General features: G+C 41.5%; 1 protein-coding gene and 1 long non-coding RNA gene across 2 annotated transcripts; one reads left to right on the forward strand and one right to left on the reverse strand.

The window, feature by feature from the left end:
• Positions 1–25,957, forward strand: LOC145860389 (H-2 class I histocompatibility antigen, Q10 alpha chain). Its single transcript, XM_082961168.1, has 9 exons — positions 1–217; positions 1,578–1,850; positions 1,955–2,248; positions 2,366–2,650; positions 10,185–10,238; positions 10,578–10,622; positions 23,971–24,009; positions 24,190–24,267; positions 24,754–25,957. The coding sequence occupies exons 1-8, from the start codon at positions 154–156 to the stop codon at positions 24,264–24,266; spliced, it is 1,131 nt and encodes a 376-aa protein (XP_082817294.1). The 5' UTR covers positions 1–153; the 3' UTR covers position 24,267; positions 24,754–25,957.
• Positions 2,941–19,671, reverse strand: LOC106569941 (uncharacterized). The gene is made up of 2 exons (XR_014380418.1): positions 19,324–19,671; positions 2,941–14,007 (listed from the first exon to the last, which is right to left on the reverse strand). It is a non-coding gene; the product is annotated as an uncharacterized LOC106569941 (long non-coding RNA).
• Positions 25,958–27,083: the final 1,126 nt, after the last annotated feature.

Raw genomic sequence — 27,083 nt, forward strand, 5'->3', positions numbered from 1 at the left:
AGCAAGGCAGAAATGTCCCATTTCCGAATAGTACATGAACGCGACAGTAATTAGTTGTAGCAGACCGGACTTTGAGGTTGGAGGTATTGTGTTACTGTACCTCCAACATATACTGTACCTCTCAAGGAAACTGCAAAACACGTAGTTCACAGGATGTATACGTTTATGTTATTTGTTTTTTATTTCTCGACGGAATGTATTGTTCAGAGCCAAAGCGGTAAGTTGTATACCACTCGAATGTCAAAAGTGAAAGTGAAAGTAAAAGTTGACTGCTGGATAAAAATAAAACGCATAATAAAAATCGTTTACCTACTGATATGAGCGGTCTGTTGTAGCATAGTCGACAATATATTAGATTTATAGGCTATGTAGTCAACCTTATGTGCGTTATTCCACTTTATTGATGACCGTTACTCGCTAATGCGCACTTACAGGCCAGCCATAAGGCAAGATGATACAGTTACTTTGTTTAGGCTTAGGCCCCCATGATCAACCTTTTGTAAAACACATATGCTGCCTGATCATATTGCTAGCTGGTATGTTTGACATTTTACATTGTAGCTAAATTACTTCTGCTGTTTAACAAAAATATGAAACGCTCACACAGGAAGCAGGAAATTCATTGTTTTCTTAATAGTTTGACGACTCATCCCTAATCAACAAGTTCCCAAAAATAGTTTAACTTAATCAATAGTGTTAATTGATTAATGATTAGGTTAATACATTTGTTTTTGATAAATTGCAGAATGTGTTCCACTTCACTACTTCAATAGGCAATGAATGTAATAGCAGAGAGAAATCATACTACGCCTTGCATCATGATGTCCAAATGGTAGTTTAGGTTACATTGATGTATTCCTTATAGGCCTATTAAAAATCTAATCTAACCTAACTTGTAAGTAAGCATTTCACGGTAAGGTCTACACTTGTTGTATGTGACAAATTAAATTTGATTTGAATTGATTTGTAATAGGCCTGTATGGGCTACATCAATGTAACCTAAACTACCATTTAGACATCATGATGCAAGGCCATAGTATGACTTCTCTGCTATGATATTTCATAGAAGTTTCTTTTTTTGACTAGTTGGCCCCTTACAGAAACGATAGACCTAAGTATTTGACAGTGATTTCCTAGTGGCAATATGTAACTTTCTGGGCGACGCAACAAAATTCCCATAGAAATGTTAGTTATAGCTCTATCATTCTAATTGAAAGCACATCTAAGAAGCAGTAGATATGTTCTATGTACTCTTTCTATGCTTCCTGTTCTTAAGTTTTGTTTTTGCGTCTTTTACTTTTGTTTTTTTACACCAGTCAAACAGCTGAAAATAAAATATTTTTGGTTATGGAAAATGTATTTAACAGCGGTTTAGATGGTACAATGATTCTCTACACACTATACTAGCTTATTCTGGCACAAACTGAAATTAGGTTAACAATTAGAGTTTTAGCAACCAGGAAATGGCAGAGCTATTTATGCATAGTGAAATTTGAATGTTTTACAGCATGGCTGATTAACATGGAGAGAAGGCAAATTGAGACAAATTATCCCAATCTTAATTTTTTGACCTACAGAGATCTACTCTCTGAATTACATCTACACTGCCCTCTCAAAGCCAGTTGAATTGCCTGGTATCCATGAGTTCACTGCCATGGGTCTGATGAATGACATACAGATCGACTACTATGACAGTGTGGATAAAAAGAAGATTCCCAAACAGGACTGGATGAGGGAGAAGCTGCCAGCAGATTACTGGGAAAAAGGCACTCAGTCACGCAAGAGCAAGGAGCAGTGGTTCAAAGTCAACGTCAACATCCTGATGGAACGCATGAGGCACAACAACACTGGTGAGAAACTACACTTGCATTTTGTCCTACGCTCAACATTGATATTTTTCTTCAATTGTGGGTAATTAGTGGTCTACCTTTTCATTATTAGTTTTTTGTTTCAGATGTCCATGTCCTTCAGTGGAGGCATGGATGTGAGGTTGACAAACAGCCAGACGGCACATTGAAATTCATGAAGGGCATTGATCAATACAGCTACGATGGTGACGACTTCCTGGCCTTTGATGATGTCACTATGCAGTGGGTGGCACCAGTTGATCAAGCTCTGCCGACTAAGAGGAAGTGGGACGGGGTGCAGATCCTCAACCAGTACACCAAGGGCTACCTGGAGAAGGAGTGTGTGGACTGGCTGTCCAAATTCATGGAATATGGGGAGAAACATTTCAGTAGCACTGACTGTGAGTACTTATGAATATTAATCTCCTTAAATAGTGTAGCCTAACGATTGGTTTACAGAAAATGACCTACGAGATCAGAAATTAAATATGAATGTTCTCTGTTTATTCCCTCTTTAGCCCCTCCAAATATCTATGTTTTTACTAAAAAAGCCAAACCTGCAGGAAATGTCCACCTGACCTGCATGGTAACAGGTTTCTATCCCAAAGATGTGATAATTCATTTTAAGAAGAATGGGGTCCAACTGACCGAAGACGATGGAGTACTGTCGACAGGAGCCCGACCCAATAATGATGACACCTACCAGATCAGGATTAGTGTGCAGATCCCAGAGGCAGACAAGGACATGTATGAATGCTCTGTCAGCCATGCAATGTTGAAGGAGCCAATTGTGGAAAAATGGGGTAAGGTTATCCTAGTATTTAATATACTTTTATATATTTTCAACAAACCAGTTATTAGCATGGTTAGCAATTATGGTGAAAATCAGTTAGTCAAATGTTTGAGTCTGTTGTAAGGTCACAAATGAAGATTATTTAAACGTGAGTCAACAGTTTTTTCAAGCTCAATGTATAGGATTTTGTTGTTAGAGCTGGAATCCTTAGTTGCTACATCCATTTTTGGACTTAAATGAATGATGTTACGAACCGGCTCAGAGTTCGCAACAAAAGGGAGACAACGTGGAGACAAGGAGTATCAAAATATTTATTTATTAAATAAAGTAACTAAGTAATTAACAATGGTATCAGTAATCAGTAGTGTAAGTGAGTGTTTTGCATACCTGAATGTAATAATGCAGGGTGTTGAAAAGTGCCAAAGCAAATAACCAAAAAGCCACAAAAACTACACAACCAAAATCAACAAAGTGTCTGCGTGGAGAGAGTCTTCCCAATGACTGTGGAAGAGGTGCCTTTATCCTGGGACACACCCGAGCCCAGGTGTTTCCCATTTAGCTGACGACCCTTCCAACTCCGCCCACCGGCATCCTAATAAAGAAACAAGAACAAAGAGAGAGAATACGGCAGACAGAGTGGGAGGGTCGTCACACCCCCCCCCATAAAACCGGGGACCAACAACGTACCAGCCTCTGCGTCCCAAATTGACAAGGGGTTACGTGTTCACAGTTCCACCTGCCCCAACCAACCTCCTCCCCAGACCTCAGCAACCTTTACACAGGAAGCAACTTTTAAGAGGAAAGAAGAAAACGAGACCAGGAGGGAACAGACAGGAACGACAGAACCTGATAACACCAAACAACGGTCAGTCACGTAAATATTCAGGAACAGGGCGCACGAGAGAGCGCATCAGCAATCACGTTATCAGTTCCCCGGATATGCCGCACCTCGAGATGGAAGGATTGTAAAAATAAACACCATCTCATTATCCTCTGATTAGGACACATCATGGACCTGAAAAAGGTGAGAGGGTTATGGTCGGTGTAGACCACAATAGGTACTACTCCCGACCCAACATACACTTCAAAGTGTTGTAGCGCCCAAATGAGTGCTAGCGCTTCTTTTTCAATGACCGAGTAGTTCAACTGATAACGGTTAAACTTTTTGGAAAAGAAACTAACAGGCCTCTCAACCCCAGACTCATCTGCTTGCAGCAAAACCGCCCCTGCCACCACATGACTAGCATCCACCTGCAAGGTAAATGACAAATCCACGCGAGGGGCAGCCAGCACCGGAGTTGAGGTAAGCAACCTCTTTGCATCTTCAAAAGCCTGTTGACAATGAGAAGACCATACGTAAACAGCCTTAGCTTTCAACAATTCTGTCAAGGGAGCGACCACAGTAGAAAAGTTCCTACAAAAGCCACGGTAGTAACCAATCATTCCCAAGAAACGCATAAGTTCCTTTTTTGTAGTTGGTGGTGGAAAAGCATCAATAGCTACCACTTTAGCCCGAACAGGACGCACTTGACCCTGCCCAACCACCTTTCCAAGGTATGTAACAGTTGCCTGAGCAAACTCACATTTAGCCAAATTGATCGTGAGGCGACCTGCAGCCAGACGTTCAAACAAGGCTTGAATACGGGACAGATGTTCCTCCCAGGTATCTGCATATATCACTACATCGTCCAGATAAACAGCGCACCCGGCCAGACCTGCAACAACCCTGTTCATAAGTCGCTGAAAAGTGGCAGGTGCATTACGCAGGCCGAAACTCATAACCGAATACGAGTACAGACCAGAGGGTGTAATAAAGGCAGAGATTTCACGTGCCCTACTCGTTAGTGGCACCTGCCAATAGCCCTTTAACAGGTCAAATTTGCTCACAAACTTAGCTGCTCCGACTTGATCTACGCAGTCCTCCATCCGAGGAAGAGGAAATGAATCTGGCTTAGTAACAGCATTTACCTTACGGTAGTCCGTACAAAATCTGTTTGTTCCATCCGGTTTACTGACCAAGATACAGGGAGAAGCCCAACTGGAGAAAGAAGGCTCTGCTATCTTACTCTCCAGCATGTACCTGACCTCAGCATCCAGACAACGCAGTTTCTCTGCAGAAACTCTATAGAACCGCTGACGAATGGGGTCAGCATCTCCAATGTCAATATCATGTTCTATCAAGTTTGTACGTGTTGGTGTATCAGAAAACGACTCTGGAAATTTCCGAATCAGACCAACCATCTCTTTTCGCTCATCAACAGGTAGATGAGTAAGAAGGTCGTCCAAAATATCCAGTGTCTCTGAATTTTTCAATCTACCTGGCAATATGCAATCGTCAAGACCAGGAACATCTTCCTCGTCATGCACAGACCTAGCATGAGAAGAACCACAGGATATAACGGTATCAGCCAAGAGAACAGGTTTACCGTCCTCTGTAGACTCCCACTGTTCAGTCTCCGTTGAACGTGCATAATAGGGTTTTAACAAATTTACATGGCACAGTTGGTGTGCTTTTCTCCGTTCTGGAGTGGCAACTACATAATTCTGCTCAGTGTACTGGCGCACCACTGTTTATGGACCTTGAAACTTGGCTTGAAAAGGAGAACCAACAATTGGCAGCAGAGCAAGAACCTGGTCACCTGGACTAAAGTGACGAGGCTCAGTTCGACGATCAAATATGCCCTTCATCCTTTCCTGTGAAGATGATAGTTTTTCTTTCGCCATTTCACCAACAAGCGTCGCCGGAAATCACACACATACGATAACAGGGACTGAGGAGGCTCGGGAGACTTCCAATCATCCTGGAGAACAGATAAAAGTCCACGCACCCTATGTCCAAACACAAGGTCATTTGGACTGAAACCTGTGCTCTCCTGTGAAACCTCCCTAGCGGCTAACAGTAACCAAGGCAACCCCTCCTCCCACTCCTTATCCATCTCAGTACAATAAGCTCTCAACAAAGACTTTAGTGTTTGATGGAAACGTTCCAGTGCTCCTTGACTTTGCGCATGATAGGCGCTAGACAAATTGTGTTTAATATGGAGCTGTTGGAGAACCTGACCAAAGAGATTAGAGGTGAAATTTGATCCTTGATCACTCTGAATGACCTTAGGGATTCCAAACAGTGAGAAAAACTGAGTCAAAGCTTTTAACACAGACTTAGTCGTGATAGACCGGAGAGGATAGGCCGCAGGAAACCTAGTGGTCTGACACATCACAGTCAACAAATAATTACTACCTTTTTTAGAACGAGGCAGAGGACCAACACAATCAATAATCAGGTACTCAAAAGGTTGACTGAGTACAGGAATAGGAAAGAGTGGTACCGGCTTAATAGCTTGATTAGGTTTACCAGTTAATTGACAGGTGTGACAAGTTTTGATAAAATCAGAAACATCTCTCTTTAATCTAGGCCAAAAGAAATGTCTTAATATGCGATTGTAGGTTTTCCTCACACCCATATGTCCAGCAACGTCATTGTGAGAAGTGGTCAAAACCAACTCACTAAGCTTAACTGGTACCACAACCTGACTAATCGCCTCCCCCAGAAAACAACTACCATGAGACATCCACTTTCTCATCAGGACATCCTCTTGGAGAAAATATCCATGTGCGACATCTCCCAACTGTTCCACAGGCACAATTTGGTCACGCAACTTCTCTAATGTGGGGTCAGTCCGTTGCGCATCGATTAGATCGGAGCGGGGTACAGATAATGGGATAACAGGGAAAACAGTAAGACTTCTTTGTGGTATTCTCATTTACCGACGCAGTAACTAGGTCGCCCTGGATCATAGAACGCGTCACTGCACACGCAGAGAACACCTCTGGGAAACTCCGCAGACTCTCATCAGGAATCCCTACAATTGACGGTGTAGTGGAAACCACTAGAGATGGAGACACAACAGGCCACACACGCTCACCAGCCAAGTTATTCCCAAGGATAACGTCAATACCCTCAATAGGCAATGAAGGACGCACCCCCACAACAACCTCACCTTTCACCAGTCCACAATCCAACATTAGTCTATGCAATGGAACTGACAGAGTGTTCAAACCTATTCCCCTAATTAGCACGCTATTCCCTGAATCAGTCTCAGCAGAGAAGGGTAACAGAGATTCCAACACAAATGATTCAGAGGCACCTGTGTCTCTTAGGATCTTCACTGGCACTAGGTTCTTACTTCCTAACAGAGACACAAAACCCTCCGTAATGAAAGGTAAATAGTCTGGATCAATATGGACTTTCACATGCCCCTGGGCATGAGACAATGTGTCAGGAGTGAACTGATGTGAAACAGGCGCAGCTAACGCCGTAGGCTTAGATTTAACAAAAGTACCTGTACTGAACTTATCCTTAGACCTAAGAACCGGACATTCGTTTTTCCAATGACCTGAGCTTTGACAGTAGTGACACTCTTGACCAAAGTCAGTTTTACCATGGGAGTCAGGCTCAACCCTAGTTGAATAAAACTCTGCCCGTGAACCAGAGTATCTCGGTGAGCGAGGTCCAAATCTCTCCGAACGTCTCCACTCACTCCGAATACGGGGCTCTACAAAAACAGTTTTGTGAGTCAAAACATATTCGTCTGCCAAAACCGCAGCTTCAGCGACAGTTTTAACTTTCCGTTCGTTAATGTACGTCGCTATACGATCAGGGACTGTGTCCTTAAATTGCTCTAACATAATCAGCTCACACAGCCCTTGGAAAGTAATAACTGCAGAGGCGGAACACCAGCGATTAAACTGTGAAGATAATTCTCACGCAAACTCAACTTGAGTGTGCTTATCATCCCTTTTTAAAGTTCTAAATCGTTGGCGGTAAGCCTCAGGAACCAATTCGTAAATCTGTAACACCGCCGTTTTAACCTTATCATAACTGACACTGTCGGCTACACTAAGAGCTGAATATGCTTCCTGCGCTTTACCAGTCAGCACACACTGCAACATTAAAGTTCGGTCAGAACCAGGCCAACTCCTAGCATCAGCAACACGCTCAAACAACGAAAAGAATGTCTCAGGGTCCCTTTCATTAAACTGAGGCAACAACCGTAAATTCCCAACAATGTCAAATGTGTCCGGGGCACGATCAAAAGAGGAACGATTCCTAAGTAAATCTGCGTCACCTTCCCAGAGCAAACTCTCCCCTGAGAGCTTTCCTTCCCTAACCAACTCTAGTCGCAGCTTGATTTTAGCACGCTCCATATCCTGTTTAAATTCCAATTCCTTTTCATATTTTAACCGATCAGCACGCTCCAAATCCTGTTTAAATTCCAATTCCTTTTCATATTTTAACTGATCAGCACGTTCCAAATCCTGTTTAAATTCCAATTCCTTTTCATATTTTACACGATCGTGCCCTAGCTGTAACAGAAGCAGCTCTTTCTGCTGTTCAAAAAGAAGACCACTAGGACTAACCGATGGAGCGGTCATTGTAGCATATCGGGGAGACGGCGAGTCCTCAGTAGAGGCTGCCCCAGTGGTAACGTCAAGAATACCACTCTCCATCAGATTGGCCTTCAATATTAACCTAATAGAATTTTTTAGACGTTTATCACTAATTTCAACCTTGTAGTGTTCAGCAACCTTCAACAGCTGTTCTTTAGTACATAAGTCTAACAGTTCCTCTGATGGAAAGCGAATGAACTCGTCTACATTAGACGCCATAGTCAGAGAGAGAGAAAAAAAAATCTCACTCAACCCCTCTGAGCACACCAGACCACAACAAGAGAAATAACAATCACACTGGCACCACAGAAAGAGAGATGAGATATGGAGCTTCCCCAAAACCTACAATAACTCAACCCTAATCTTCATGCAGATTTGCGGTGGGTAATTATGCACTGTAGCCCGCTGGCAAGGAAGTAACCCCCCAGCACGCTGGTAGATTCCACCAAGCCACGGATGTGCCCCCGAGACAACTGCTCAGTCCACAGACACCACACAAAAATAACAAACATTAACAATGCCCAACATATTCCAAAATGAAACACATCGCTAAGCCTATCAGGGGAAAAAGGCTATAGCTCCTGGTGGTAAGGTTCACTACCCTATCCAAATCTCCCACTGAGGTACACAGCTGATTGCACTCACGTCCTCAGACCAATGTCCCAACAGCAAGTAGAACAAGCGTTTCCAGGCTGGGCAGGGGCCTGGAAACTAACCAATGTACTCTCTCCAACACAGTACACGAACCAACCAAACAAAAGTAACCAGTACTGAGCACCAAACTCCAACTAACAAAATATACAAACAAAGTACCTACGGAATTTAACATACCTCCACGTTTTCTCCCAAACGCAATCCGTTCAAAATCCCGGATGAGCCCCCACTTGTTACGAACCGGCTCAGAGTTCGCAACAAAAGGGAGACAACGTGGAGACAAGGAGTATCAAAATATATATTTATTAAATAAAGTAACTAAGTAATTAACAATGGTATCAGTAGTGTAAGTGAGTGTTTTGCATACCTGAATGTAATAATGCAGGGTGTTGAAAAGTGCCAAAGCAAATAACCAAAAAGCCACAAAAACTACACAACCAAAATCAACAAAGTGTCTGCGTGGAGAGAGTCTCCCCAATGACTGTGGAAGAGGTGCCTTTATCCTGGGACACACCCGAGCCCAGGTGTTTCCCATTTAGCTGACGACCCTTCCAACTCCGCCCACCGGCATCCTAATAAAGAAACAAGAACAAAGAGAGAGAATACGGCAGACAGAGTGGGAGGGTCGTCACAATGATATATACCCATTGCATCTTGAAGAATATAACTTATGAATGCTTCCAATGAGCTTAGTTCTACTGTCGCACTCCATCAGAACCCAAGATACAGGCTTGTTTTATTCCAGTGTTTTGTAAATAATGTAAATGTAAACAAACACTGTATGGCTTCAGAACATGGTTAAAACTATAATTTGTATAACATGGATGGTTGGTCCTTGCATCCATAGCTCTGTCTATGAACTTGGGAGTGGTTACATTTCTCCAAGCCCATCGCACAGCTTTTTACCAAAATACAGGCGGTGTGACCACTTTGTTATTGTTTCTACGGACAGACAAACCTCTACCTACCTCGAGCATCACGCTTCCCCTTCACTATCTCAACTACCCCCCATTCCATTACAATAAAATCCTTCAAACTACTATGTTGAAGGTGTGTTCTGTACCTAGTGAATGCTTAATATGTCCTCTGGTCTTCCATACAGATGGAGACTGCTATGATTGTAGCCAATCCACAGTTGCTATCATTGCTATCATCATCATTGGTGGTGCTGCTGCCATTGGCATATTTATCGTGCTGTGGAAGACGTGCAAAATATCTAAGTTTCTTATATTGTGTATGAGAGAAACGGGAGCGATTATGGTAATTTCTGTAGAGTAGGGTTGTCAAGTACCCTTTTTGACATTAGTGCATAACTTTAGTAAATCTCAAGTAAGGAGGTCAAACAAAGTGAAGTATTGTATAATTATTTTTCCTACCCATGTGTTTCCACTGATTTTGTCCACTCTCATAATTGGTTTTAACACCTTGCTCCATTGTATTAGGTGCTGGTAATACAGGAGCTCCACCACCTACTGGGATCCAGGCCTCTCTAATTGGTACTGTTGATACAATATCATGCGTTTTACACCTAGAAGTCTGACAAGTATAGCAGTAGCACAGCAATACCAATGATCTGGTAGAGATGTGTGTAATGATGGGCCATCTCATGATTGTCATTTGCATTGATTTAATAACGTCTTGTGAGGATTCAATTAATGACAGCCCATCTAATCCATGTTTTTACACATTATCATGTTCCCATACTGATGAATAGCCCCATATTGTCTACATGTTGTTCTGGACAATACCGATCAGTATATATCACAACATCAATGAATCAAACTTAACCATGTACTTGCAAAGTTATTGTGTTCACATGACTCTCTTACTTTCAGGCAATGGGAATGGAGCGACCAATTTGAACTTGACCACCACACCAAGTAAGACATTATTTCAATACTTGTAGAGGACATATTATGTTTTACTGTTATAATAGTTGCTATAAGCAGAAAAGGTTCCATTTATTTTCTGAGAAGATTATGATTACAAATAAGAATGATTGACTTATAACATGAATTCCTGGCATTTAAGCAAATATGGCTTCATGGTGTTTTCCAGAGGCAGGTTAAGGAACAATACAATAAGGCCTGTCATGTTTGCTTTTATCACCTTTATCACAAATCATGTATTACATTCTTAGAAAAATGGGTTCTTTGACTGTCCCCATAGAAGACCCCTTTTGAGTTCCAGGTAGAATCCTTTTTGGTTCCAGATAGAACCCTTTTGAGATTGTTAGGTTCTAAATGAACTGTGATTAAACTCAGATGATTAGTAAATCTCCAACCAAGTGTTCATAGACAAAACAAAGGCCTTAAAATGTCCAAAATCTTCTGGGCCACATGTCATTATTACCACACTCCCTCAATACAGTTCAAATAACTTTCAAGCAACCTCCCTTTAAATAAAATGTAAACCCAATAGCATCTAGCAGGGCAATAATAGTCCAGCGACACTGAACATCAAAGGGAAGCGCATTAAAAAGAGTCTGCTGCAGTGAAAAGCACTGGAGCGATAGAGGGAAGAGAGAGAGAGAAAGTCTTAGCTGTTGACTTCAGGCTTGCACTGTCTGTCCGTCTGATGGTTTGTTTGTATGTCAAAGTTTCGCAGCAATGTTGCTACTAATCCATGCGAGCAATAACTGGTGCGGTCCCAAAAGATAACAACCACGACCTAGAGCGGTAACACCGATGATCGAGTTAAACACTTCACAAACTAAGCACGCTGAAAATAAACAGGACTTCTGCAGCATTGCACACACAATCAAACTGCCGCGCCAACCGAGAGCTACTTCTCTGAGAGCCGGAAGCGCTATCTTTATTTCCTCGTTCCTACTGCTGATGCGCTCTTAAAGTGGCAGCACACGGTGAAGGCACCGTGCAGGATTTCGCCACAGGTTTACTAACTCAGATACCTATGGTCTCTGTTCTATAATCACACCATGCACAATCTTATTTCCATTTCTCATCGAACACTGATAATAACATGTCCGCTGGAGCTGTTGACTTCCTCCATTTCAGCTTCTGGTTCCTAAGAGAGTGATAGCACAAGACTTGAAAAGCAAAAAGAAACACAAAACATAACAGTATTAACAATGTGTTAAGCTATGCATAATTATATATTTAAAGAAAAAAACGAAGTTTGATAACATGACGGTTCCCACACTCTCTTCACCTGACTCTATGCCTTTGGGATACTTCTCTGCTGGGTTCCAAAACAAATAAAGGCCCTAAAAAACCTCATGCTTTCCCCCAGTCTTCCCCATCCGGCCACAGGTTATAAGAGGTGTTCCCAAGCCATGTCATTTTCACTTTGTTCCCCATCTCCGTCTTCCTCCATGGCCACCTGATATACACCTGGGGTAGCCCTAATCATCGTTACCTCCTCTTGAGGTAACTCAGCACTGTATATACGTTTCACGTCAATGCCCTCAGAATGTTGTCCAGTGTACAATTACCCCAACATCTATCCTTTTTACATGGTGCATTAACCATTAAAGCAACTGACACAAAAACTATAGCGGGTAAAGTAGCTCCCAAACCCAACCCAACTGCATGCCTACAGTGGAATCTATTCTTCCTCTATCATGGCAACTTCCAGCTCACCCATTATGCAGCTGGATCTCTCTTCACGTGAGAAGTGTGAACCCACCGAGGAGAGACTGTGGTCTTTACCGCTGCAGGTGCTGCAAGGAATACTGTGTGTGGACCAGACCAATGCCGTCCAAACAACCCCCCCGGTGGATCTTGATGTACACTCGGTCTCCAGGATTCAGCCCGTGGTCTCCAGGATTCAGCCCGTGGTCTCCAGGATTCAGCCCGTGGTCTCCAGGATTCAGCCCGTGGTCTCCAGGATTCAGCCCGTGGTCTCCAGGATTCAGCCCGTGGTCTCCAGGATTCAGCCCGTGGTCTCCAGGATTCAGCCCGTGGTCTCCAGGATTCAGCCCGTGGTCTCCAGGATTCAGCCCGTGCTCTCTGTTAACTCCTGCTCTTCATGTGCAGCTGTCACCTGGGAAGATACACACTGCCAAGCATGGGTCATTTCCTGACAATAGGACTACATAGACTCTCCCATTATGGCCAGATGACTAATTTGTGACGTGAATAACAGCACCTGGTACTCCCATCGGTCTCCCAGTGACCACTTCATGTGGCATGAGTCCTGTGGTGGCGTTGGAAGAGTATCCAACCTAACAAAACTGTGAGTCACATGTCTTTTAATCACACTCTTCAGGAGATGTGATGATATTATTACAGCGAACTTCCCTTCCGGTGAGGTGGCTTCCTGTATAGCTGAATCTGTGGCTTTCCTTTCAAGTGTTATACGTTCTTTGACAAACCCCTCATTGAATGTTGACAATAGTGTCTGAAATAACAACACTATCTCTGCAACTCACCATGATCTGGGTCTGTGTAACGTTCAATTAAAATTCATAGTAGTCTCTATATTGTGCACAGTTAGCTGTACTTCCTCTCCTATGAGCTATACCCTGCAACAATATACACAGAGGAGTGATATTGTTTCCCAGAGAATCTATTACCCACTTAATTTATGAGCCACCCAGATCTCCTCTCCAGTCACATTCCATTCCACTCTCCCAATTCCCTATAACATTAATGCCTTGGCTTTTGGGACTCCATAGAATACACTAATAACTACATTTGCACATAAATCATTCCATCTAACACATAACACATCAGTCACTACTACTAATCTGCGTATATAATTATTAAACATACGAAAACATTCTCAAGTCAATTATTCAAATTCCAAAACTCTGTCACAGGATCCAACGAAAGTGGCGCCCCTCCTCGGTCGGGCGGCGCTCGGCGGTCGTCGTCGCCGGCCTATTAGCTGCCACCGATCGTTGTTTCTGTGTCTTTTAGTTTTGTCTGTCTGTTCCGCACCTGTTTTGTGTGTCATTAGTGGGGGCTTATTTAATGTGTGTTTTCAGTTGGGATTTTGTGCGGGATTGTTTATTGTCCACGTTGTGTTATCGACAGTTTTGTAGAGGGATTTACCGGGCTGCGCTCCTTGCCTTTTTGTGCCTTGGAATTATATTTTGTGTTTTATGGGCGCAGTTAAAAAATACGTGAACTTTGTATAGCGCCCTGTGCTTTTCGGCGTTTGTGTGTGTCAGGTTTATTAAAAGACACTCACCTCCAGCACCTCTGTCTCCTGCACTTGATTCTGCCTATCCGCCAGTTCAAATCAGACGTGACACACTCCCTCCTCTGGAACAATGATCACTCTTATGTTCCATGACACCTAGAAAACATATTGACTTGAACAGGGAAGAGAAAATACAAGCGTAATAATTTCACACCACCCTTGATGCGAGTGATATTGGAGAAAGGACCTTCCAATCGTTCTGTTCTATTCCAATGAAATGCACCCTCCCCACCCCGTGTAAGAGCAGACCTCGCACTCTCTTTATCTGAATCATAATTGAAATATTTGATCAATTATCCAACCCAAATTTAGAATGACAATCCTTAGTGCTTCACGTTGTTAAAAAGAAGAATGCTATTGCAACCTCTTTGCAATAAGGAATTGAGACCAAAAGCTTGAAGTTTCAAGTGTTTATTACCAAGGATGCTGTCAGCTGAGTTTATACTTTTAGAAAGTTTAAATCTTATAATCTTCCCTCCTTTTGGTCACCACCCTCTTGTAGGTGTCACTTCCCCAGCTATACATTTTATGACCCCAATGAGTTTCCCTTATCTCCCCTGTGGAACGTCCATGGTCCTTTCTTTGTTTAGCTAGATGTCAGAATCACACCCTGTCCATCTTCATTGTTCTGGGCCTGACCCTGCTCTCTGATCCTTGGCAATTTCCTCTTATCTGATTAGGTCAACCTTTCTAAATTAGCATACACACAGTTTCATGGTCTAAACTCCATTAATACTCACAGTAATCATTCACTAAACAGGATTCAAACAAACTACAGTTTAACTTGAATCATGTTACATTTTAACAGGATCCATTAATACTCACAGTAATCATTCACTAAACAGGATACAAACAAACTACAGTTTAACTTGAATCATGTTACATTTTAACAGGATCCATTAATACTCACAGTAATCATTCACTAAACAGGATTCAAACAAACTACAGTTTAACTTGAATCATGTTACATTTTAACAGGATCCATTAATACTCACAGTAATCATTCACTAAACAGGATTCAAACAAACTACAGTTTAACTTGAATCATGTTACATTTGAACAGGATCCATCAACGTTGAGTCTTACCACTCGAATTCGAGACCCTCAACTTACACTGTTAGAATGTACAGGGAAACCATATAAACAGTATGTACTACTTATATTACAGATATTAACTTTTCTCATGACGGCCCCCGTTTGTCCCTGTTTTAATGTCGCGAGTGACAAGTTAATGACAGATCGGTATCTCAATGCAATTTTATCCTAGATTACCATGCATTTCCCAGTGTATAGACCTAGACCTCTAAAATCAACCATGTACCCAAATAAACAGTTTAGGGCAACCCCTAAAATCATTTTACGGGCACAGTTGACCCCCCCCCCATTCTTCCCGGCACTTATTTTCTGACGTATCTTCAGATAGTGTAACAGTTCATCTTCCCAACGGCACATACGGAACTCATTCCTGTCACAGTTGATGGCCCTTGATAATTTCCTGATTTCAATCTCTGGGGAATAATCAAAATGTCCCAAGCAGTTTGAACATGATCTCTCTCCATACTCACTTCTCATGCACGTCTCCGGACTCGTACACCAGTTGATGGCTCGGACTCAGCTTTCCATAGTAGTGGTTCAGGACAGGGCTGTATTGAACTCCTTGATCGCTATTTCTTCAGTCGATTAGTTAGGTTGAGGTTCACACTGTTATTGGTAAAATTATCCCTGCCATGCATCAAGACACCATCTGTGTTCACCTTTACCATGACTTGAGAGAAGACCGAGCGAAACAACAGTTTAAGGCATTTCTGATTCAGAAAATTCGAACAACTATTTATCGTATGACAAGTATTACCTACCCAATTCCTTAATACAACATTCCTAAAACAAATGTCAAAGAGCATAACCACACACTGTTGAAACCATTTTATAAATTGGCTTATATTCCCTTATCATACTGTCGACCTCACTGCAGCTACCGGGTCAGGGAGTTAGAGCGCTAACCCTTAGGGAGAGATCCCGACAATACAACATACCCAATCTGGTGAAACTTGTATCAAAACAAGAACCAAAATAATAACACTGCCTATTAAATCAAAAATAAACAAATTAGAATATTAACATCCAATTAGAATTACAACTATTGATAATTCCGTAAGGAAATAATTGTATCCCATAAGGTAAAATAGACTATACTTAAAATCCTACTCTCTATCATTTCTAGTGAGGTTGATCAGGCCTCACCAGAATGTCAGGACAAAGGTCATTCAACACCATTTAAGTATTTTCTGTCCCTGTACTTTTTAAAAACCATTTAAACCATTTTAAAAACAAAAATGTAGATCAAGAACACACTAATGGCCAGGCCTTACTTATCTAGGAGCTCCCTCTACAGCCGAATCCGGATACCTTTATACTTATAACACTGCAGAATTTCACTAACTGCTCATTTCAAAGAGAGAGATAATGACTACCCCCATTCTCCTGGATGAGAAAGTGTACATTTCGTTAATATTCACTATACTACATCTTAATCATCAACCCAAAAGTTTTAATTACAAATAAAACATTATAATGTCCACTGTCCTCCCTCCAATCATTAATTGTTTGTTTTAATCTACCCCAACGGTTATGCATCTTTTATTTAGCATGTACTACCCTTAGACACAGCGACATTTATCTCGCCACCGAGTCTAGCGATTTAATCCCGTAATGACTGACTTCTCTTTTCCCCATGATTTTCCATAACCACGGCACTACAATGCCCTTCATGTTCATGAACAAACATTTTAAAAGGTCATTTTAGGTTTGGTAACCCCAATTATGTCACTTGACAGAATCTCTTCTCTCAAACTATACTAACACTTACTCCCGATATTAACTCCCATCTAATTTCCCATGACCCATCCACCCTTTCGTCTTATTCTATAAATCTATTTCAGAATAAGACGACATAAAATGTAAATCTATTTCATAATAAGACAACATAAAATGCCTCACGAGATTAAAAACCACCCAAGGTTTTCTGAGTTTGCAAGGAGTATTTTGCCGTTCTGATTCAAACTTGTTACCTTTTAAACTCCATTGTCTTTGATTCTCGCAAGTATTATCCAACCCCAAAATCGGCTCCACTTCTATCCATGTAAAATGATCTGGGCATTGTTACTGGACCTATGTTCAAAGACATGGTTAATAGCAGTATCGCCTTAGATGGTGCCCCTATTACCCGCTTAATGTCATTATTTTCCCTGTTGCAAATTTAGCATATATCTCATCATAAGGAATCAGTGATATTTGATTCCAGGCATCTTTTAGAAAGTTGTGTGATACGTGGTCTCCTGTCTCCCTTCACATAAAAACTCTCATCTCTATGTACCACTATTGATCGAACCGAGGCCATACACCGCTATTTAAAAGTTTCCTGCTCCGCTGCCTTTAAGTGTTTGCTGCTTTTCTTTTGTCAAAGATGCAAACGCTTGCATTGCTGCGTTCCCCCAGAATGCACCGGGTGCAGTAAGCTCCATTACCACACTCTACACTCATTCTTCCAATAAATGAAACAGGGATCTGTCGCCCTACACTTTGATGTTTTTTTAGCTACTTTTCACTCCCTGTTTCTTTGTCTTACCTTGGCCATTAAAACCACCATTAGCGACTTTCACTGTGGCTGTATTAACCCCTTGCGCGACTGCGAAGTGAGCGGAGTTAGATTCCACTCCTGTTCTATTTCATCCACTACCCCCTGCAATAGCCGTTTTGATAATAGGTTTCAAATCTGCCATCAACGCAGACATACAAATTCTATCAATGTACTCACGTACCCAGTCTTTTTGTAGCTGAGTACATCTACTAATTTTGGGTTTATCAGTTTGTCTTTTGTGTTGAAAGAATGCTGACATCAAAACGCTTGTGTATTGAGCTTTTGATGCTTTTTATGGCATTGTGTCAAGTCATAATTGCATCTCTGAACTCTCTATTAGATTGGAAATTTACATCAGCAGTGAAATGCTGACCAATTTTATTGAGTTCTCAATTTCTTCCATATTCAAGACGAATTGGTAGAATGCTTGTGCGCCTCTATGGCTTTATTAAACTGTTCTTCCCCTAGCCCCCCTTTACAGGGAGACTTGGGGCCGCCGGTCGCCATTTCAGTTATTATTATTTCTAAGCCTCTCCTGATGGTGTCCAGGGTGTTTAAATCTCCGCATCCACGCTCTAATACGTGCCAATTTCAACTATTTTTCAGGTTGTGATATCCACTTCCCGGAGAGTAGTCACGGTATCGGTACCTAATAATTTGGTCACTGTACCTGATACCTTGTATTAGTCACAATCTTGAAGCTTCTGCCAATTTACTACTGGAGAATAGGTGACCTAATGTCTTATTCCAGTGTTACGCCTCAAATATCAATGTTGTTGACAACCCACATTACCAAAAATATTTCCACATAATATGTCACAATTCTAATATGGTGGTCCCGTGTGGCTCAGTTGGTAGAGCATGGTGTTTGCAACGCCAGGGTTGTGGGTTCGTTTCCCACGGGGGACCAGTACGGAGAAAACATTTATGAAATGTATGCATTCACTACTGTAAGTCGCTCTGGATAAGAGCGTCTGCTAAATGACTAAAATGTAAAATGTAAAAAAATATGTCACAATTTTCTGCCCCTATAGGGCATAAACCAACACGTCTTCTTATTGCTATTGCTAATACACCCAAATCATGTTCAAAACAACGTTCAAATATCTTTCTGCTTTTCTAACCATGAATGAGGCTGTCCTCCAGAACTTATAGGCAACCGTTTATCCCTATCCATAATCACTCTGCTGCCTCACTGCCACTGCAGCTGGGACTTTCGTCCCCCTTACAGATCTCGCAGGGAAATACCCTCACTAGGGACCTATCCTATACGGAACCTACCCTACACTGTATTTTTACCTGGATCTCGCAGAGGAAAACCTCCACTTGGGACCTGTCCTTAAAAGGAACCTACCCTACAGCATATATTTACGACCTGGATCTCGCAGAGGAAAACCTCCACTTGGGACCTATCCTTAAAAGGAACCTACCCTACACCATAAATAGTACACAAGGACCAGTACACAAGCATAACAATTTATCCATACACACACACACTCTACAGCCTCCTGGCCAGCACAGCTGGGCTTTCACCCTACCTTTATGGGTTTAGTAGGGAACCAACCCCACTCTGGATTTACCACCTAGGACTTACCCTCTGCAGGTTCTAGCCTGCTCGGGCTTACCTTCCGGAACTTACCCTATACCATGAAGCTATGACCGGTCGTAATACAACAAAAGCTCAGGCTTTCTAGGTCAGTATCCTAGGTTCAGCCAACGACTCATCTCCCAAGGATGTCAGAATGAGTGTTAACATGTGTAGGAACTATGCCTACCTTGTTTTTGGGGCCGCCTCCTGCTTCACTGATTCGGACTCTTTAGTTTGGTTGTAAATCGCAGTGAACCCTGCTTGCAGCGCCAATTGTTAGGTCTAAATGAACATAGTAAAACTCACGGACGAATAAAAAGGTCCAACCAAGTGTATTCACCCACTGGGTCACACAGCTGCATGAGACAAAAAACATTCACACAAGCACTGGTATTTACCCTTCCTACGTGGAGTCTCCTCCTCACACATATGGTCAGTCAATACATCTCTGTTGCGAGGCAGAACTTCAGTGATGACTGTTCTTTCTCACTTCATCGGACCTGCCTCAGCCCGCATTCCTCAATTCTCCCCACTCATAGCTGTGCTGTTGACTTGTACCAGTCTGTGGCCCCCCTCCTTCGCATAGGATCCCTAATGTCTAACAATAACATGTTCTGACAGTATTTACACATCCTGCCTTCCTCTCTCTCCCTCTGTGACATGATTAAGGATGTTTGAAGTTTATAGGTCAGAACCCATCAGTTCCTGGTAGAACCCTCTGTGGAAATTGTTCTACATGGATCCAAAAAGGGTTCTTCAAAGGCTTCTCCTATGGGGACAGGCAAAGAACCCTTTTAGATTCTAGAGGTTTTTTTTCTAAGAGTTTGTACCTAAAATGGGAGGATAATAAGTCATAATCAAGAACTAGGATTTAACACTAGAACTGCCGTAGGCCAACGGCCACTGACGTTTGATTTTGTAAGTAAAAAAATTCAGCCCCTCAAAAAAGCTATGTCCTGCTCGTTCCCTGACTCTTCCTAAATGTTTGTATTTTACACTGCTCATTTGTCAGAATTTTGAAATTACAAACAAAAAAGTATTTAGAGCCTTTTTACCTGTTTTTTCACAACTATTCCTATCTAAATCCGCCAAGACAATGTGCTGTAGCCAGCCAGGTGCTAATGCGTCTCTCTCTTCTCACTGAATGAATGACAAATGGATGAAGTCACTTCACAATCGAATTCAAATTAGGCCTAAATTGATCCCATTCTCGTTTACATTTTACTTTGTAAAAATACGCTCTTATGGGACTGTTTTATTTACTATAACTGTATTACTAATCAAATGTATTGTAGCATGTTTTACTTTCCCTTACGTGTTGCAGTACGCCTTTAGAATAATGTAAAACATATCCTTGACTATTATCCAAGTTGATGAGCGGGAAACAAACAATGCCAGTCAGCCCATGCCACACAGCCAGCCCATCGAAACTACACCTGTCACATCCTGACCCTAGTAAGATGACAGGGGGTGTTTTGGGTTTTTCTATGTTTTCTATTTCTATGTTTTAGTTCTAGTTTTTCTATTTCTATGTTGGGGTTGTTTGGGTTGATCTCCAATTGGAGGCAGCTGATCCTCGTTGCCTCTGATTGGAGATCGTATTTAAGTAGGGGTTTTTCTTCCTGGGTTTTTGTGGGTAGTTGTTTTACATTTTTTCTGTTGTACCTGATGGAACTGTTTGGTCGTTTTGTTGTTTTCTGTTAAAGTGTTTTCATTCAATTAAAATATGAGCACTCTACAATATGAGCACTCTACACCCTTTATACGACCCGTGTTACAACACCTAAACTATACCAAAACTAATTTCATACATAAGAGTTAGCCTACGGACAAGATTCAGTTGACAATAACTTGAGGAGAGAGAATATTAGGCCTATAAAATTGTACATGAAGAGATGGGTGCATCTTGTAATTGACAGATACAGGGAACGGAGCATCGCTTTATCAAATTGTCCTTCAGAGTCACATGCAGGTAAAACATTGTGATTTTTATAAAGTATCTGAAAGAGCATATTCTGCAGTTTCTATGACACTTTCCTTTTTCAAATAACTCTCAAAATTCAAGTGGTGCAGCTCTTTTTCCAAATGTCACTTTTTTCAAGAATATCTGTGCTGTCCATGCATTCAGCACATGACCACTTGTCTGGCATCATTCCTCTGGCTACTAAGCAAAAACTAGTAACATAAAAAAACATACAATTAAAATATGCTATTCTGTCGTGAATGGGTGATAGAAACCCGATAGAAAGTGATAATGGTGCATTTGACTTCAGTTAAGTTCTGGTTAGCCACCGATGTCAAAACCAATTCCTTGCTCAATGGCTTTCCATATCTGAGGAAAGATGAAACCAGGCTAGCGGGTGAGCGACTGTCTGAGACTGTGGTTTTGAGACTCATGGAGCCTTAACATGGGCAAAGGCAGAACTGTGACCATGTTCACATCAATTTCCCTAGCAGACAAGTTGATTGCAAAGAAGACTAGCCCACTTGGAACAGTGAACAAACAAAGGCGGGAGCTGCCCCCCTCTGCGCAAAACAACATACCAGCAGAGCTGTAGTCCACATCTGTGATGGAGAGTGGTAAAGCAACACGATGTAATAAGAGTGTTTGCATCCTCAGCACCATGCATCTCAGCACCATGCATCCCACTGGATCTGGCATGTGAGTTTCGTGAGAACCATATAAACGGCAAGATAGAAGCTACAGCAGCCAAGCAGGCCGCCAAGGCAACAAGTCCTGCTCTCTCTTTTCCCCCAAGCACCACAGTTCCCACTCGGGAAGAATAACACACAATGTCAAGTCGGCAGATGCACACGAAACAAGGCCCATGAAAACTGTGCAGTGCAACCGATTTGTTTGTGGGGCCTGCTCACACAAAGCCCCTAAGCTGTGTGCTGACTGTGGAACCGAAGCATAAAGAGAAGACACGATTGATTTGTGTGTAAAGGCACAGATATAAGGGCACTGTCACGAAATTCATCGTGGTTTTGCAGGGAAGACCAAAATGCAGCGGGTATATGGATACTCATTCTTTTAATTCACAAAAAGAGTAAGGCATCCACAGAAAAAACAAAACAATAAATGATACTCACAACTAACAATAGTGTGGCAGGCTCAACAAGCAGTGCTCACAAACAATCTCCCACAAAAGACAAACACACCCTACTATATGGGACTCTCAATCAAAGGCAAATAGACAACACCTGCCTTCAATTGAGAGTCCCAACCCCAATTAACCAAACATAGACATACAACCAGCTAGATCAACATAGAAATACATAAACAAGGAACAGTGCCCAAAAACCCTGGAATACATAAATCAAATCCCCTACAACAAACACACCACCCCGAACCACATAAACCAAATACCCTCTGCCACGTCCTGACCAAACTACAATGACAATTAACCCTTATACTGGCCAGGACGTGACAGGCACAATACAGTGTCTGATACAATCAACAAATTACTGTTTTTATATCTTGTCATGAATATATTTCCACTAATATTTCTTTATGCAATTAATCCTTTACTATTGTTCATGCACTGGTGCTTTTGTTTAGAAATACAGCAGATAATTCACCTGCACACCTGGCTGTATTTAGGGAGTTTCTCCCATTCTTCTCTGCAGATCTTCTCAAGCTCTGTCAGGTTGGATGGGGAGCGTTGCTGCACAGCTATTTTCAGGTCTCTCCATAGATGTTTGATCAGGTTCAAGTCCGGGCTCTGGCTGGGCCACTCAATGACATTCATAGATTTGTCCCGAAGCCACTCCTGCACTGTCTTGGCTTGAGGTCCTGAGCGCTATGGAGCAGGTTTTCATCAAAGATCTCTCTGTATTTTGCTCCGTTCATCTTTCCCTTGATTCTGACCAGCCTCCCAGTCCCTGCCGCTGAAAAACATCCCAACAGCATGCTTGCGACCACCATGCTTCACCGTAGGGATGGTGCCAGGTTTGCTCCAGACATGACGCTTGGCATTCAGGCCAAAGAGTTCAATCTTGGTTTCATCAGGCTAGAGAATCTTGTTTCTCATGGTCTGAGAGTCCTTTAGGTGCCTTTTGGCAAACTCCAAGCGGGCTGTCATTTGCCTTTTACTGAGGAGTGGCTTCCGTCTGGCCACTCTACCATAAAGGCCTAATTGGTGGAGTGCTGCAGAGATGGTTGTCCTTCTGGAAGGTTTTCCCATCTCCACAGAGGAACTCTGGAGCTCTGTCAGAGTGACCATTGGATTCTTGGTTACCTCCCTGACCAATTCCCTACTCCCCCGATTGCTCAGTTTGGCTCTAGGAAGAGTCTTGGTGGTTTCAAACTTCTTTTATTTAAGAACGATGGAGGACACAAAAGTTGTTTTTGTCCCAGCTCGTGATACGTTCAAATCTTTCCCCACACGGCCGGCACACAAATTAGAACAGTGCAATAAATGTTCAAGCGACAAGATTCTCAGGGAGAATCGAATAGAAAAACATCAGACCATGGACCAAACACAAAGGTCTAAAGGTTTATTTCCTTACTCTCAGAAACAAGCCCTTTTAGTGTGATTGTAGTCTATTTTATGAGCTGTGTGTCTGATGCACTGTGATAATAAACATGCAGGGCAACAGATCTGTTAGTTTCAGTATGCCAGTATGCCAGAGAAGAGGTTTGTAAAATAAATACAAAGACACATCACATGCTATGTAAGGCACACATACAATATGTTGTATGCGGCACTATGAACAAAAATATGGAAGAATGGCATATCTTGTTTATGGTTGTTTTTGTTAGCTTTTGTTTACATTTTTTATTATTGTCATATTTAGAGTGAAATTAGGGACTGTGTTTTCTCCTTTTTAGTAGGCGAAGATGGTGGAAGTAGCAACTCATCAGACTCTGGTAATCTAATATTCCCTTGACCCATAATAATAATGAATAAAAATAGCAGACATGCTTTTATCCAAAGTGACATTCAGTCAGTCATGTGCATACATAATATCAATCAAAGACTTAGATTGTGTTTGTTTACAAATGATTTTGAGACTGTAGAAAGACAGTTTCCCTCTGCCACTATTTCAGGTAAAGGCAGCCAGAAGGAAAGGTCTTCAGACGGAGCCAGTGAGGAGGAAGTTAAGACGCCGATGCTGCTTAATTGAAGTAAGTCGATGGATATCAACCCTTCTTTCACCTCTTCTGACCCCAGTTTAATACAGAAATGATTTACTGAGGTAATTATGAAGATAGCATAAAATAAGAAGGAATTTCAATGCTGCATTAGTTTGCCTCCATAGAAGTGGTTACTTTTATGTAAAAAATGTATTCCCTCTGTTTATCCTACAAAGTTGGCATGTTCGATAAATAGACAGTTTTGAACATAAGGAACATCGGTTTGTTTTAAAATGTCAACGGGCAACACTTATGTTTTGTCACTAAAAGAGAAAGTTAAAGATCCTAACTGATTGGTTCATGTGAGGCCAAGCCATCGGCAGTATTTGACACCATCTATTTGTAATTAGAGCTCACTTATGTGTTATTCATGTCATTTATTGTAATACATAAGAAAATGTTTTACAACATTGCGCTGTAATGTATGTGTTCAATCTAATAATGCACATCTTTTCCATGTTGTGTATTTATGTGCAGGTGGCTAGATGACTTGGTGGCCTAACTTCCTGACCGGACCGGTCAATTCATTTCATATTATGGCTATTGATAATGCTTGTTATTCAGTTACACTGCTCAATTCTTATAAGCTTGTGATGGAAATGATAGTTACTTATAGTTACAGTTAGTATGTGCTGAAAAGTGCTGCATTTAATAGTGTTTGCTGTTCTTCAGTAAGGTTCTGTACTTCCAAATACACTACAGTTCAATGTAGCCTTCCCTGTAGCTCAGTTGGTAGAGCATGGTGTTTGCAACGCCAGGGAAGTGGGTTCGATTCCCACGGGGGGCCAGCACAGAAAAAAAATGTATGAAATGAAATGTATGCATTCACTACTGTAAGTCGCTGTGGATAAGAGCGTCTGCTAAAATGTGTCCCTTTCTCCTCAATGAATTTATTCTGTCGTACATTTCATGTTTTACTGTTACACTGGATGTTACTGTATGGAGAGAGGTTAACACACAATGAAAAGGCATCTTTATGGTATTTGTATCAGTCTTCAGGGATTGTAACTAGACCTGTACTAGATCAGGGTTATATAGGCCTAGAAGTATACTGTATGTTAGTATGTTTTCATTCCTCCGGTCTCTGCCCAATCGGTGACAAACTTTTCTTTTAAGTAATATATCAAAATAGTTATCGTACATTTTCAGTAATATTTGAGTAACAAAATAGCACTGTTATTCCGTTGGGTATTTGCAGTATAATTTTTGGGGGATTCTTTATATTAACCTAGGGCCCATTTCAAATCCGTTCACTGGGTTTCTAAGCTAAGACAAAGCTACACTCTTGAATTAATATGTACTGGATTTTCTGTTTCTATCACATTTTAACATTGTTTTATGCAGGACACAAATAATCTCAACATGCAGTCTTGAAGCGATGGTAAAAAATATTTTGTCTCTTGTCCCAAAAACCTTTTTTTTATTGAATATGGCCTTTTGTGTTACGCATGCTACGTGTGGACAAACTTATTTTGCCGAATGATTTCAATAATTTTGCATGGCATTGCTCTGTTACTATGTACTAACCAGTATGCTACATCACGTATCACTTATTTTGCATTCAGATGCACTCAGAAACACACATGCGCACATTGTTTATAACCTGTACATGCTTTTGAAAATCACCTGTATGATTTTTTGTTTTTGTGACACAAAAATATAAAAATTATAAAATACTCAATTTTTTGCACATTCTATCATTCAAAATAGGGTCTACCATACATTGTGTGTGTGTGTGGTGTGTGTGTGTGTGTGTGTGTGTGTGTGTGTGTGTGTGTGTGTGTGTGTGTGTGTGTGTGTGTGTATATATATATATGCATGCATACATACAGTTGAAGTCGGAAGTTTACATACACCTTAGCCAAATACATTTAAACTCAGTTTTTCACAATTCCTGACATTTAATCCCAAGTAAAAATTCCCTGTCTTAGGTCAGTTAGGATCACCACTTTATTTTAAGAATGTGAAATGTCAGAATAAAAGTAGAGAGAAGGATTTATTTCAGCCTTTATTTCTTTCATCACATTCCCAGTGGGTCAGAAGTTTACATGCACTCAATTAGTATTTGGTAGCATTGCATTTAAATTGTTTAACTTGGGTCAAACGTTTCGTGTAGCCTTCCACATGCTTCCCACAATAAATTGGGTTCATTTTGGCTCATTCCTCCTGACAGAGCTGGTCTAACTGAGTCAGGTTTGTAGGCCTCCTTGCTCGCACACGCTTTTTCAGTTCTGCCCACAAATATTCTATAGGATTGAGGTCAGGGCTTTGTGATGGCCATTCCAATACCTTGACTTTGTTGTCCTTAAGCCATTTTGCCACAACTTTGGAAGTATGCTTGGGGTCATTGTCCATTTGGAAGACCCATTTGCGACCAAGCTTTAACTTCCTGACTGATGTCTTGAGATATTGCTTTAATATATCCACATAATTTTCCTCCCTCGTGATGCCATCTATTTTGTGAAGTGCACCATTCCTTCAACCTCATGGCTTGGTTTTTGCTCTGACATGCACTGTCAACTGTGGGACCTTATATAGACAGGTGTGTGACTTTCCGAATCATGTCCAATTGAATTGACCACAGGTGGACTCCAATCAGGTTGTAGAAACATCAAGGATGATCAATGGGAACAGGATGCACCTGAGCTCAATTTCGAGTCTCAGCCAAATTTCTGAAGGAATTACTTTTTGTATAAATACAATACAAGTCAAAAGTTTGGACACACCTACTCATTCAAGGGTTTTTCTTAATTATTTTACTATTTTCTACATTGTAGAATAATACTGAAGACATCAAAACTATGAAA

Source organism: Salmo salar, chromosome 14 (genome assembly GCF_965601325.2).
Source record: "Salmo salar chromosome 14, fSalSal1, whole genome shotgun sequence".
NCBI lineage: Eukaryota > Metazoa > Chordata > Actinopteri > Salmoniformes > Salmonidae > Salmo > Salmo salar.